Here is a 16,283-nt window from a genome sequence, read left to right as displayed (position 1 = left end):
ATTGACTATTTTTAACTTCATAACAGTGAACAAGTCTATTTTTAAAGTGGATTGTTAGCAAATGTGGTCTGTATACCATATTTATTGTTTTTTTGTAATTATTTATTATATTATTGTAAATAATGTTGGTGTAGAAGTTTTTGTCAATATTGTAGGATAGTTTTTACCGTAATCTTGTCACCATGACTGACACAACTGATTTTGATTGCTCTGAATTTAATATTAAATTAATGTAGAACCTATTGTTTTACAGTTTACATTGTAAACCGGATATGAAATGAGTACACCTCTGTCCCTATCTGCTAGTTTTATTTGTTCCTTCCTATCTACTAATAGCGATCGTGGTAGTACAACTCTATCAACTAACTTTGCTTGGAACAACAACCAAACTACTACAAGAAATCCAAAACAAATTAAATAATAGTAAGCTTTTCCTTTACATTGCCTACGTATCTAGCATTAGCATTTTTACGTACCGTAAAGAACTCGCCTAACCCATCTCTGTCCCTGTCTGCTAGTCTTATTTAATGTTTGTTTTAATTTTTTAAGGTGTTTAAAAGGAAAACAAAATCCGGGTTTCGGACTTTTTCCAGGTACAATATTTTGAAATCGAATTGAGATACTACAGGCTAGAAATTTTGAAAGAAGCCTCTTTATATATTGGGCTTATGAAGTTTTATGATGTTTCTAGATAGGACTTTGCTGAGTCAGTGAAGCTTAACTGCCCGCACGATATTTTGATTGAGGTTTACAATTAACGTGTTACATCTCATATTATATTTCTTACATAAAACATTTTAAAATTCTCTTCTGCTATTCTGTCTGCAGCCAGTTTCGTCCTGGATGGGACATAAGACACACGGACCAGGCAAGATGTCATCCGAAAGGGTTCCGGCCTGGGCCGTCCGTGGCCCGTAGGGGGTTTAGTGGGTAGTCCGCAAAGGAGTCCCATACTCCGTGCGCAAATGCATTACCCCTACGTAAAAAAAACTTATTTAAAAAGGTCAAAAATAGGATTTGAATCTACACTACCTCTAATTAGAACCAACGTTCAGGTTCGACGCTATAGACCGCGAGGCCAAAGGCTCTCCAAATTAAGAATCAATAACCATTGGTTTGGTCACTGCGACATCTTCAGGTGAAGTGTTGAGATAACCCCTAGTGTCTTAAAACCACCGTATACATAACTCTGTGTCATACAATACGGTTCTCCTTCCTATCTAAGTGAATACAAGATAGACCGGTGGCTTGTAGAATAGGATACTGATTGTAGATTTTATTGGATTTAATTAGCTTTGAATAAAAGTTCGTGTGCTACTAAATTATTTCATTCTTAACTTTTATTATTATAGGTTAAATTGGTTACCATTCTAAAACATGTCAATTTTTGGAAGACAGCTAGAAGAAAAATCACTGGATTTCATTAGAATTAATGATTTCAAGATTTTGACGGCTGTGCTTTTGTCAGACGTATTTGCACTCAGTATGTGGTTACTGTTAAAACTAGAACGAAAAAGTCGTCTACCGAGCGAAAAGTTTTTTTTTGGGCTTGATTAACTATTACGAACGATGTAATAGTGAACAAGTCTATTTTTAAAATGGATTGTTATTAACTGTGGTCTGTGTACGATATTGATTGTCTTTTTGTGATTATTTCTTTTTATATTGTAATTAATTTTGTTGTGGAAACCACCGTATCCATAACACGGGTATTACACTCTTCTTTGTTTGAGGTTTGTGAGAGAAACAGGAATTTACCAGATATCCAACCGTAGTTTTGTGTGTGTGTGTGTGTGTGTTTTGTGTTAGTTTAGTTATGTGTTGGGTTAGTTACTCACGTGAGGAAGATCAGATTGCAGATCTCTAAACGTAGTGCTGATATTTTGTATCTCTGGACGATGGCAAATGTCCGACAAAATCTTATTTCCTCCACAATATATTGTTCTCGTCGTGAAATAGGCTTTGACGAGGTTATCAGTGCAAGGTTTCCGATGACTTCAAACTTCTGTTGGTATTAAGGCCGGTATCGACAGTGCGAGGCTGCTCGCTGCAAATGCCTCTTGGCGAATGCTCGGCTTTGCCTCGGACTGTGGGTACCGGAGTTGCTCGCTATGAGGCGTTCGCGTCACACAATGTGAGTCGAGCCGTGTGCTTGTCGGTTTTAGAGCAGTGCTCAAAGGTGCCTCGCTCCGAGCTGTGCGTAAAGTGGATACCTGCGCTGTCTGCCTCGCACCGTAGAAGACAAAATTCTGCACTGCAAACCAACAAACCTCCACAACGAAACTGTCATCATATATAATCATGAAATGATCAGACAATTAGTGAAGTGTTATGAAACCAAACGTTTACTGTAGGACTCGAAACACCCTGAATATTATAATAAAAACAAGAGAGAAGACTTGTGGCGCGAAATATCGCAGTCAATTATAACCGATTTCGATAACTTTTTTTTGACCCACCAAACGTCGCTTTTTCTGTTGTTTTTTCCTGGTAATCGTCGTCATCACAATAATATCAGCGGCAGCAACTTGCGCATTTCTAGAAAAAAATACATATTGTCCCGACTGTCTTCACTACGAATGCGGGTGGTTCGCGTGCTCGCAGTGAGCATTCGTGGTTACAACCTAGCTGCTAGCTGAAGAGCTCAGCCTGAGGCAGATGGCACGAGGCATTCGCAGCGAGCAGCCTCGCACTGTCGATACCGGCCTTTAGTGTCTTCCATATCATTCCAATCCTTTCTTATCAGTATTAATTCAACTTTTGTTTCCGTAAACGTTACTGTTAATGTAGATGTAGGACAAGATGTCCATACACGAAGATTAACTTACGATCGTTACTTTCTGTGTTACAGTGTTATTGGCGCAGGGGTCAAGCAACTCAGGTGGTAAAGTGCCTGACGACGACCCTCAGTATTGTCATCACAGTTTTGGCATAACTCCTCTTGTCTCACTAGAACTGAGGGTCCCCAAGAAACTTGTCAATAACAACTGTCAACTTGTCGTCTTCACTGTCTACGCTATCTTCTCTGCTGTCATTTTCCTGCTGACACGATCGTTTCTTTTACGTTTCCTTAACATTCACTAGTTTGCACTATTTATCATTTAAATTTTTAATTTTTGTCTAAATGACAATACTAACTTTATTTAATTTTTTATCCGATTCCCTTGTCCACCCTTATTCTGCCTATCTTCATAGGCTGCTGGCCTGTGCGTGAAACTTGTCGTTAATAAGGAGGAAAGTCGTTACAGTACAAGGTCGATGGTATTGGAAGAAAAGGCAAAGGTCACAAATAGAATAAAATTGAACCTGCGCTATTTCTGATTCAACGTCTGACGTCTTAGACCGCTCGGTCATCAGCTCTACTCAGAGTAGATTATAATTATTCTCAATGAAACATAAATGAAAAAGTTGTGTATTAATATACTCATTGTAAGATTGACTTCATTTGCTCGAAACGTCAAGCAGAAGTATGTATGGGAATGGAAGAAGCTTGAATTTTGCAAATACTCGTAGACTCGGGAATTTTGCAAATTTGTTTTAGATGGGCAACGTGAGTTAATTTATCACAGACCACTATCACTAAATAACACAATACTGTCATACGCTCCGGGATCCTTAGTCTTAGAAATGTTCTATTAAACTATTCTTGCAAGGATCATTTCAAGCCTGAGATCACTATTTTCCATTGGAAGAAATTCCTTAACCCTTTACATAGTATGGTTAAAAACACAGCATCCTGACTATGTCCAGGTTAAATATGACACACATAATCTCGATGATTTTTAGCGTGTGTTTTTGTCTTTTTACCATAAATTTGACAAAAGACTATGAACGGGGGAACGCTTTTACTTTATTGTTTGCTGTAAAAACGAAATAATATTACTACTTCATTGTAAAAGCTAGTCTATTTTACTTTAATATTAACTTATTTAGGCCAAAATTGGAATTTAAAAATTTTAGATTACGCTCAATTTGACCTTCATAACGATTCAGAGATTGGCTGTACTAAAAATAGCTTTACCTCCCTGTAGTGCTTCAAAAGGTAAATTACCAAACTTTTAAATGCCTATTTCATTATAATAATTAGAGATAACTGCCGTATTTAAAGAGTATGTAAGAACGGTGCCCCATTTAAAGATTTTCATATAGACCTACGGTAAAATATAACATTACCCATGTTAAAAATCACCCTCCATACTGCCAAGCAAAGAGTTAATCCATCCACATCCATTCGTCTCCAATATATTCGTCATTAGAACCTATTCCTCGATGGCGGTAATTCTGGTATAGACCTGTGGTAAACCTCTCACACCACTAACTGCCGTAGATACACACACCTCTAAACAAGCATTTAACACGTGAGTGATCATAATTTTATTCCATCGCACCAATAACGGAATCATGAACTATAAAAACAAATTTGTTTTAAGAATTTAATATATTCAATTCATTGATTTATCTAACTCAAACTTCTATAAACGCAACTCGTATTAAAAGGACAGAATAAACTATTTAGGGACCCACGTCAAACACTGTGATAGAATCTGCGTTGTACATGAACTCTTACACTGAAAGGCTAACTGTAAAAATCTTTCGACCTACTATACGAGGAGCTTATCTCATCTCAAATGTTTGAACTCCAGGTGCCACAAAAATATTTTAATATATTCAAAATGTTTGTATTATAAAGTCATGTTCGTTTAAGTAAGTTGTACCAAGATATTTAATCCTCTTTTTAGTTCAGCCGCGAGTCTGTATTTTGGTGTGAACTTAATCTTTATTATGTTAGTTATAAATTGTTCATTAGTACAAACTAATAAATGTATTGAATTAATTTGATGGTAAATAAACATTTTCAAAGTGAATTTAAGTAAACAATACACCCTGGAGGTAAAACAGAGCCAGGATTGGCTAGTGAAGCGCGCAGTAGTATCTCTTAGTCAAGGGGCCAAGAGGTAATTGGCATTGCATTAGCATACAGCCTACTTTTTCTTGGAATCTATAGAGAAACTTCCGGAGGATATCTGTTGCAGCCGTTACAGTTTTTTGGAAGTCAATTTGGCAGGTATCAGAAGGGTTAAAATGGTAATTGTTTCTCGAGTATTTTTCTTACCTTGACAGACTTAAAACTAATTTTCAGGCACGTAAATAAATTTTAAATAAGCGTCTATGATAGGTACGTGTAATAGCCGTGGCAGTGGCAGTAGCTTCTCTTTCGTTTCAATAATCAATTTTTCATTTCTTGATTGATTGAAAAGGAGTGTGGTTCGTGTTCGATTATGAAGATAATTATTTTGCATTTAAATATTGTCAAGTAAGTGGAATATATATTTGGTATGTATAATTATTATATAGGACATGTTTTACTTCATATTTGTAATAAATTTCATGTTTGTATGTGTTAATTTCTTAAAATTTCAGCAATATATTATGGAACCTGTTCTGACGCCATCTTGGACCTATCTTTCACATGGTGAAATTTTCAATATTTATTGAAATACACGTTCATATAAGTTTTAAAACGTTTAAATACTTATACATCTACTTGACTATTATTATTACAATGAATTATACATAAAAAATTAATTTCCTAGAAATTTTATTTTTTTTTTCTTTTAATAAAAATAATTTTTTTTTTTAATTTCACCTGGCGTTAAAAATTTTGATGGCACGAGTTGCAAAACATTGATTTGAATCAAAAATAGCTCTTGACATTTTTCGAGAAAATTAATGTTAACTGAGATACAAGGACTTTTACGTAGCAAAATCTCTAAATAAGCCTAGACGTAAAGCGTGTATAGCCTACGTGTGTTTGTCGAAGGAAAATGGAATTAATAGTGTTTGGAAATGAAAAAGGACATGAAATAAAGATGATTGACCGATTTTGTTTTATACAATTATTTGTATTTTTTAGTTTATAGGATTTTCTCGGTTTTCACTTCGTTACGGAGTAAAATTTATTTAAGATGTCAAAAATTATTGGAAGGTATTTTCTTTTTAGTTTCTACACACTGTTTTAAGCAAAAAATATTCTCATGTGTTTTTTAAAAAAAATCAATATTTATTGAGATACAGGGTTGTGGAAAAACATTTAAATGTTCACGTTCAGTTTCTTCGTCTAGTTGCCTAACGTTTATAGAAATATTATTTATTGGACTGATGGTCAGTTGTCTAAATCTAGGAGAAATATACACTGAAAAGTATTATAGTTTCATATTTTTAGCCCTTTTTATACCTCCCTTATTTGTTGCACAGACTTTCAAAGCTCAAAAGGGAGCAATCCGAATTCCACGAAATTTAAAATTTAATCAATCATGTAGACGCTATTTTTATTTTCAAATTTTGACAGTGAGAAGTATTTATAAAATGGAAGTTGTAACTCGAACTTATAAACGAATAAAGTGCATCCATTTATCTCCCATCATAACTATACTACACCTTATAGACATGCTTCACATGTACCAATACTCAAAACAACCCATTTTAAAACATCTGTCTATTAAAACAGTCAGCATTTATTTAATAAACTACCTTGAGCGTGAAGGGAGATTCCTACATTAAAATTGTTAAAGAATATATGCTTCAAATTAAAAATTATACTTTTGATATATGTTATCCCAGTTCACCAGAAAAAAAATTAAGATGTGAAAATCCTACTTTACCTACTTTTACCTACGCTTTAACAGTGTTAAGTTATTTTTTATTTTTATTTAGTATTTATTGTTTGTATACAGTGACGAGACTTATAACAGTCCAATCTTCTATTGGGCTAATAAATCATTACATTTCATTTCCTACAGTAAACTTAGAGTGGCTGACAATCAATTTGTATTTTACGAGAAATTCCTCTATAAAAAAGAACTTCAAGAAAGCCAAGCTTATAAAGTAAAAAGTGGCTCAGCTCATAGGCTACCAGTATTATTTCAGACCAGTACAAACCTTTTCACACAATTATTTTCAAGCTGTCGGAGCTATTGTTCGGCGCTATCCTGAAACCTGTCTTGCATCGGTACTGAATGCTATTTCTCCGAGAGCGTCCCATATATGAACATCACACCCTATATGTTACAGCAGTGCCTTACACTACAGAGGACCCCGCCTACTACACCAAATACTTCCCCCTCTCGCGGTTTGCCCGCCTGCGTTTCCACATTCCAAGGCCACTGAGGACCAACAACCACTGGATCGCGGCCCTCAACATGTTCACACTTTGCGCCTTGCTTTACACACTTTTCGAAATAGCCCAAAAATTATTCGTCTCCTAGAAGTCACTTGTCAATAGCAAGTAAAGTATTTGATAAAAAAGTGCAATTTTATTCATTGTTTGAATCTTATTAGTCTACTTCTACGATCTAGAAAGCAATAATAAGAAATTATAATCGAGTAAAAGATATAAATTATGCAACTTATATAAGTTAGGTAAAGTGGTAAAAATGATTTGTCTATCATAATACTGCACGACTTAAGTTATTAGTTTTACTCCAATAAAAATTGACAATATTCGTATATAAATTGTTAACTCTTGATCTTTTGAGCCCTCTTTCACTTCTAATTGAATGTTCAAGGTGATTGTATTCCATGGATTTAAGTTCCTTTAAAACTATTTTGCTTTAAAAATTAATATTGGTTTCTGATTTTTTTATTATAAATTAAAACAATTATCCAGCCTAAAAACACCTCTAATAACTGGAATATCATATTTCACTAACCGTCAAAATCCCACTACATGATCGGAATTATTAATTGACAAATTTATAATAAAACTAATTAATAAAGGGGTAGATTGTGCAAAATATAAAAACACTCAAGAGAACACTCGTATGTTCCAGCAAACGCTTCTTCATGTTGGGTTGGGAGATTTAACTATCATGGTCATTCAATTAATCCAATATAAATCGTTTGATAGAACTTGTTTTTCTTTCCAAATGTTACGTCTTATACGAAAAACTGGTAAGCAATAGGGCAAGTGGTAGCTTTTTGGACCTGTGCTACAGTGAGAAAGTGACTCTGTGTCTGTGTGTGTGTGTTTCCTCGCGTAGGTTTAGATGTACTTTACATAATATGTATAATATACTATATTAATTGCACTTTCCAACTCTTGCGTATAATGGTAAACCTTCTTTGTTTAATTTGTTAGATTCAATTTCCACCTGTCAAAGATGTCAGATCGAATCTTTTAAATGTTTTTACAGGGATTTTGATTTTACGTTACATTAAAAAAAGATAAAATGTACTAAATTATCATGTGATCTTTTACATTTCAAAATATAAATAACTATAATAGTCACTAACCCAATTTTTAGTTCTTAGTCGGATGGATGTTTTGATACAAATTATTCTAACTTTATTGCGTTGTAAGATTTAAATGCTCTAAAATATAAATAAAATGGTCTATATGTAAATGGTATGTTTTTTAAGTTTCAAACTTATTATTAAAATATTTTATAAAAAATTATAAGTGTACGATAAAGAATATTTAATGAGCGAACTTTTAACATTATTTTTTATCTTGATATTACAAGTTTATAATTAGGTTATCTTGATATTACAAGTTCGTAATTTATTAGGAAGAAAGAAAAGCGTTCTAGCTTTAACATGGCAAAAAAAACATATTAAATATTGTAATTTAACAGACATGCTTGGTTAAAACCACATCACCATAGAAACATGTACTGTTTGTAATTTTAACACTTTTATTTATGTAAAAGTTAAATAAACCTCTAAGAATGCTTTCAGATGGCCCGGGGAAGACACTTCCATTACTACACAGATTACTTAAGTTTGAAAGAGACCACAGATATTTCAATTTTTCACTCTTGGAAAAAAGAACTGACGAGAGAAGATATGAAAGAGACCAACAAATGACAACTTTCTTGAAAACAGTCCAATTTATAAGCACGATGTGTTTTTTCTACGTACTTTTCAGAATAGCTTTTTGGTTGTGAATAAAGTTCTGATTTTTTATTAGTAAATCAGTGTAATGTTTAAACAAGAACGATTGTATTAGGTGCTTTTTCCTTCGGGCAGATTAAATGTGAATTACAACACACTAGCTCAGAACGAAGACACATATATATTCACAATATTATTCTATCCATCAATATTGCACATACGCAGATTCTTGATCTGTAATTAGAAATAAATGTTCATCGTTTATAAGAAGAAAATTAACCAAACATATATACGAATAAAATACGAGTTTTTTAATGAAGATAAAAGGATTTACTAAAGTAATCCTCAAAAAACGTGGAGGTTAAAATAGGAATAACTATAGTAAAATATATCAAACTTCACAGTTTGTGTCTATACACATAAAAACGTAATCCAATATGTGTAATACAATTTTTAAATTGGCCAAAACAACTTCAGGCATATTTTTCCTTACTGACTACTTGAACTCGGCAGTGACAACTCTAGCGGGGAAGATGCGCGACTGACTACTGCGCACATCGCGAACTTGCCACTACTCTGGCCGTCGTGGCGTGAAGTCGGAGGTTGAAAAAGAAACCTTGTAATAGAATATTAGGATGATTTAATTTGAAACACGTTAACATAACCAATTATCCGTCTCGTAAATCTACATTACCACACTAGAATGATTGTGGGCCCTTAACATACGATTACGTAACTCTTCATGAGTTAATTTATTTCAATAAACTGAGTGAAGAATCTCCATACGAATCCTGTAATTATTGTACTAGACATTAATCTAACCAACCTACTAGCTACATATTTTTTTGCTAAGACACTCAAAAACATTGTTTAATGGAGAAATTATTAAAAAAAAAAATTAGTTTCTGGAAAATCCTGGAAATACAATTACGTAAAATAGTGTATCTAAATCTCCACCTTAAAATATCTGTACTATGTTTACGTGATTACTACAGAAAAGTTAACTCCTACTTTATTAGAGGACTTTACCCAAGTTGTTGGGTAAAAATTCATAATTGAACTAAACTTCCATCAGTTATAATTATTTACTCGTAATCATTTAGTAGACTATGCTAAAACAAAAACTGAATTAATTTCAGAAACCTCAGAGGAATTGAGTGGAGGATTTTCTCACCTAAATTTGACGAAGAACGAGAAAACCGTGACAGATTTCCTCGGATTCAGTAGCCTCTACTTTCTGGGTGTCTTCGCCATATACATATTGGGTGTCGTGGTCTTTGGCCTGGGGAAAATGTGACCACACATGCACTCTGCTCACACTCAACAAGGCACGCTACTATGTACAATAAGAGTAAACCTGATCTACTCACAATAAATAAAATTATACATAAAAATATACTGATTTAAATGATCACTACAAATAAAAATACCGATTCTGGCACTTTTGGTTCGAAGATAAATTATGTCCATTTCAGAATAAATGTACTTATATACATTAATGGTTTAAAAAATTAAGTACTTTAATATTTGTTGCTATGACAACATTACACCTCATTTAGCAGAGATATACTTCTATAAAAAAATGTTTTGAAAATTGGAGCGGTTACCATTTATACTTAATGACAAATGCATAAGAACAAATGTAGTGTAATTTCAAACGTTTTACAAATACTAAAATTTCTTATGGATTGTTTTTATTCTTCATTTTGATAATAACCAATATCAATATTTACCACAAAGAAATTCACCAACATCTAAAAACTAATAAACCAGTAAATCTTTTACACTGTTTCACCGATAACATTCTATATTTTATTCTCAAAATCATTTCAAATATGGATTATGTTATTCTATATAGATAGTGCTATCCGAAACTGTGTAAAAGGTGAAACATTATGATACACAAAACAAATAAACGGCGCTAAACAGTTTCTTTCCTAATAATAATAATTTTTATCTGTGCTGATGAATAGCTGACGCTCTTAATATTATCTTAAATGATAAAAGACCCCATCCTGAAACTCTTGAAGGAATTGAGCTAATATAAGAACTTGAGTACGAAATATTAAAAAGAGAACGAGATTGCAATTAGACGCCAGTCCAGTATGGAGTCTGGGTGATCTGATAGATGAAAATACGAAAAAGAGAAGTTTCTAAAGATGTAAAAAACTTTAGTTTTCCATACTACTTAGACTTTTATGAAACATTATTACTTAGCTATTTTAAATACTACATCATTTATCAATTTTGTTCTGTTAAACCATGCACTGAAGTTTTAGAAAACGATCGGACTAAAAGTTTGTTTTATTAATATTCTCCCATGTAACTGGATCTAGAAAAATGTATTAATTTGGAAACGCATTGCATTATTTTAATACATTAAATACCGATGGTTAAAACATGCAGTTTACAATATTTTCATTCTTACAAATGTTTTATATACACGTTGAGTTGTTAGGACTTACCCAAGAAAATAAATAATTTTCGTTTGATGTTTTTAAGTAAAGCATGTGTTAAAAACCTTATTTATCATGTTTTAGTAACTACTTACAAATACACTATCACTTAAATAAAACACATACAGAAAAATTTAGAATTTTATTACAAACATTTTTAAAAGGTTTTTTATGTATTTAACAATTTCTTGACACGTGGAGAAAATATGACTCGAATATGGTTATTTTAATAGCAGATGGATGAGAATCTGAGTTTTACACATGGTTTGATAAGGTTGCACGCAAAATTTCAAATCTACCTCATTTTATTCCCGTGATGTCCTGCGGATTAACAGACAGAAAGTTATGCAACAAAATTTACACGAAATTGACTCATCATAGAACTCATTCTAGTACGACGCTCAGCCAAATTCCATGGCTGAACATGGACCATTAATTCATTATTGTTTATGTATAAATTAAATTTCTTGAAAATTTTAGTTTACATAGGAAATCACATATTTTTCAGTGTTTAAATAATAACAATCTACCGCTAAGTCACTGTAAGATGGTGTTGCACGTGTTGGTATTGTTAGGCTACACGTGTTGGTATTGTTAGGCTACACGTGTTGGTATTGTTAGGCTACACGTGTTGGTATTGTTAGGCTACACGTGTTGGTATTGTTAGGCTACACGTGTTGGTATTGTTAGGCTACACGTGTTGGTATTGTTAGGCTACACGTGTTGGTATTGTTAGGCTACACGTGTTGGTATTGTTAGGCTACACGTGTTGGTATTGTTAGGCTACACGTGTTGGTATTGTTAGGCTACACGTGTTGGTATTGTTAGGCTACACGTGTTGGTTTTGTTAGGCTACACGTGTTGGTATTGTTAGGCTACACGTGTTGGTATTGTTAGGCTACACATGTTGGTATTGTTAGGCTACATGTGTTAGTATCGTTAGGCTACATGTGTTGAGTGTAATGCATCGTAAATAAATCTAGTATGAGTGTACTAAGTTTGTTTACGAATTTACTTATTCTCCTATTTTTTCGGTGATATCAGAGACAGTTAGACGCTAACACGAAGCCAAATCTCATGGAGTGACATACACCATCACCGAACTCATTCTTCCTTGTATACAGTGAAGCTTAATGCGAATTTTATGGCCATAGTCAGTTTATTTTGGAGATATCGTCCGGAGCTGAATAACAATTCTTCCACCCCACAAGTGAGACAGGCAGAGCTTTAGCGAAGTCAAATGTAAAAAGTACAACGTCATAATCTCTACAACCCCTATTTTAAAGGTACTCTGTGGCGTTGAGGTAAACTTCAGAACAGTAACTCAGGATTTTTACTCCAAGGAGCGATTAGAAAAAAGGCTAGTGCTTTCATGATATTACCATAGGAATGAATTGCTCCAGGTACCTCTATCCATGTGACATAACATCACTTCCAGACTGTAGCGGTATCGCGTTTGAGGTACTGACGGCTACAACTTTCTAGCACAATCCACTTGTCGAACGCAAGCAGATAAACACTCTCTATAATGTTTGTTAGGCAACAGAAATTACACATTGATCAATCATCTTGTTTCTTCAAAACGTGTGTGAGTAATGTAAAAGCATTTCTAGAAACCAGTATTAGGAGTTCAGCCTTTATTCAGCCAAAGTAAGCACACATTTTGTTTTCACACCAAGTTTAAATTCACCCTAGGCAGTGCGAAACTCAGCTTGTTGAATACATTTCCGGTAGCCGAGTCCCAGTTTGTATTGCATAAGCTCACAAGATCTGTTTTCTTGAAAACTATTGAGACATCAATTAGACTAAGAGACTAAGAGAGAAATCGATTGTACTCGAAAGGAGGAGTTGAGCGCGTGGGGGCACAATCTAAAGTAGGGGAGTGAATACGGTGCTACTAACCCTACTCAGAGTTTTCAGCTCCCGGCTCATAGTGGTGGCGGGAGCCGAATATTGTAGTGTTTGCCAACATTTCTAGACCCTTATGTTCTTACCATGGTGGTCTTTTATGATGAGCAATTTAATATAGGAGACCTTGAGAATATTTGAACATTTCTAGACTCTTTTGAAGTTACGGCGACGGACTTTTATGATGGGGAATTCAATACAGGAAATCTTGGAAATATTGGGACCGGATGTACGTGATCTTAACAATGACTATGTTCTGCCGAAATTGTGTTCATAGCTCACCCTTCTTAATGAGTTCGGAGTAGAGATACCTGGTGGTAAGAAAGGGTTCTCATAAATTGGGAAAGGGTAGGAATTTATATTATTCTTGATCTCCAACGACGACAACAGTTCAGAATTGTAATTGTTACGCTTTGTTAGCCATTAAAATTCAATTCATCATATACTAACCGTGTAAGCTTCAGGATTTACGATAGTAGATACAATTATACACTACAAAATTTTCAACTCACATAGCCTAGCTGCTAAATTAAAAATTAATATAAAACTGGTTAAACTAATTTGTCAATATACACAGTAGAATAAGAAAAAACTCAGTTTTATCTACCAACTTGTATCAAGTTAATTTAATGATGTATACTTAAAATAACAATAACGCCAACGATCCACACGCAATAGTTAACATAACAAAACCCCGTTGTCGATGATAATTATTTATTGTTCTTCGAACTACACCCAGATCAAAATTGGCCAGATTACTTTTAGTATGTTTGCGTTTTCTTACTATGTTGGGCGTACTAAAAGAATTGCCAATTGGACTTATTTTTTTTCCTCCTTCAAAATTCGTCTCAGCGTACTTTCAGAAATTACAGTTGCCTCTACGACACGCTGTTGAACTTTCTTCAAATTTATAAGTGTGTTGGTTTCTGCTTCCCGTTTCATAAAATGGTAAAACATTTCAATCACTTCTCTTGTTTGGCCGTGTATAACCTTTCTACCTCCAATTTTACTTTTTACATTATGATCCTTCTCAAACTCTTTACTTTAAACGTAATGAGCACAATGCAATTAATTCACAAATTGTATTACAACTCGTGAATTGGCACAAGCGAATGTTTTTTTGGGCGGCACGTATAGAAGTTCACAAGGCTAAATACGGCAACAGACTGAGCCGCTCCACCCCCCACCACTTTAGTTCCGTCTTTGCCTACGGCGCATCTCGAATTCACCGGTCATGCTATAAATTCTCTACTAGCCGCGCTAGTTTTAAGGACGCAGGACGAAATGGAAGAGCACCAAAAGGGTTAAAATACAAAATGGTTATTTTTTTATAAGATCATATTTTTTGTGTTAGTTAGACACACTTAAAATTAAACCCCAGACATGTATATAAGTGTTAAATCAGCTTCAGCTATCCGTATACTGACACTTACTCCGACAACTTTGTATTTTTACCAAGATGCCTGGCGATGATTTTGGCCAGACGGCCGATTTCTAATGGTATCTAGCAAGCTAGAAAAAATTAAATCTGTGTAAAATATTTTCGCTTTATATTTATGATCCCATTTTTATCTGCAATAATACTAGCGTGGCTAGGAATAGTTTTTTTTTTCTACGGTAAAATCCCTACATAGAAAATCCAGGTTGTGTGATTGTACAGTGGAAATTGGCTCTTCTACTTGACCTTAAGGTTTTCAACCACACCTTAAGGTCTTCACACTAACCAATCATCCTTTCCGAATGAATGTAAAAATGTTCTTTCTCCCGTACAGTCTTTGATTCCTCGTTTTGAAAGACAAACAGTCTACGTAGACAACAATTTCTGAAGATAAATATAAATCACCAAACATTTTATATTACATTTCACAAAAAAACATAACATAGAGTGTAAAATATATCCAATTATCGAGTGAACGACAGAGTTTTCTTATCTACTGTAGGTACTGTTAGGAAACGCAAAATCAGAACCAAAAATAGTAATTTAATACTTTTAGCAAAAATTATGCTATTAAAATCAACGGACATTTAAAGTGTGCTATCAGAAAAAATATATATCACTATTAAGAAGCTTTCGAAAGTCCTACTGTAGTCTGAATGCTCTTAACCATTATTAATACAAGTACACAGGGCGCAGCAAAACTCTCAACACAAATTTTAGGATATTGTTCCTTGAATGAAATGAAGCACAAATCAAATGCAACCGATGGTTTATTTCTTTTCGTTTCAAAGTTATTTCAAGGTTATCCCTAACATGGACTTTCCATTCTTAAGTTTTTCACACTTAGGTAAAAGTTTGAGAACGGAACAAGAAACATATATTTGTATACATTTTTGACAACAATTGAATTTTTACACTTTGTAAATTAGTATTTTTAAGGTAATTTACATTAAATATGTTTAATTGCCGCCTTTTGAAATTTAATATGAAAATTCGATCAAACTGTTTTGAATAATACACACTGTCAACAATAAGAGTTTGGTAAAGTTATTTGGTTTATTAGTTATTAAATATACGATTTTTAAATTAAAAATACAAACGGGCAATACATTTATTGTAATCGGAAGGAGACTATTGATTGCATTTGATTTCTGGCCTAATTTCACCAAAAGGAACATTATACTAGGTGATACTTTTGTCACACCCTGTATAAATTATCCATATGATACTTGAGAGTTTCCATCCAATAACGACATTGCCTAATTCCTGACTAACACCATACAGTGATTTTCAGATTCAGATTCGTTCGAAGATTCCGATTCGACGGAGGAAACGGATCATCCCTTCACCAACTATCTCTACAATATCTTCTTCTATGTCGTGGGAGCCGTCCTGGTGTATGTGGTGGGGGTCTACATCTTTGGCGTGGAAGTGGATAACGATCTTGAAAATATGTAAATCTTATACGCCACCAGCCCGCGGATAACTATAGTACGTCAAATTTTGTCAAAAAACAATAGTATAATCTATACAAAACTGTAATTACTATGAGTCATTATATTGAGAGAGGTCAATGACGATTAATACAT

At 33.8% G+C, this 16,283-nt stretch overlaps 1 protein-coding gene across 7 annotated transcripts in view; it reads left to right on the top strand.

Annotated features, from left to right (window-relative positions):
* LOC124358030 overlaps positions 1–16,283 on the top strand; it is a 93,538-nt gene that overhangs the window by 64,950 nt on the left and 12,305 nt on the right. Inside the window, exon 3 of one of the 7 annotated variants that reach the window (XM_046810294.1) lies at positions 15,989–16,185. The exons of 4 other annotated variants lie outside the window; for them this stretch is intronic. In XM_046810294.1, coding sequence (XP_046666250.1) covers positions 15,989–16,152 — 164 coding nt within the window. In that variant the 3' untranslated portion in view covers positions 16,153–16,185. Of the gene's footprint in view, positions 1–8,736; positions 8,973–10,031; positions 12,751–15,988; positions 16,186–16,283 lie in introns of those variants that run through there. 2 more of the 7 variants (XM_046810295.1, XM_046810288.1) reach the window with 2 other exon arrangements.

Source organism: Homalodisca vitripennis, chromosome 3 (genome assembly GCF_021130785.1).
Source record: "Homalodisca vitripennis isolate AUS2020 chromosome 3, UT_GWSS_2.1, whole genome shotgun sequence".
Classification (NCBI taxonomy): domain Eukaryota; kingdom Metazoa; phylum Arthropoda; class Insecta; order Hemiptera; family Cicadellidae; genus Homalodisca; species Homalodisca vitripennis.
The sequence above is the reverse complement of the archived record's forward strand: the minus strand, read 5'-3'. Positions and strand labels throughout refer to the sequence as shown.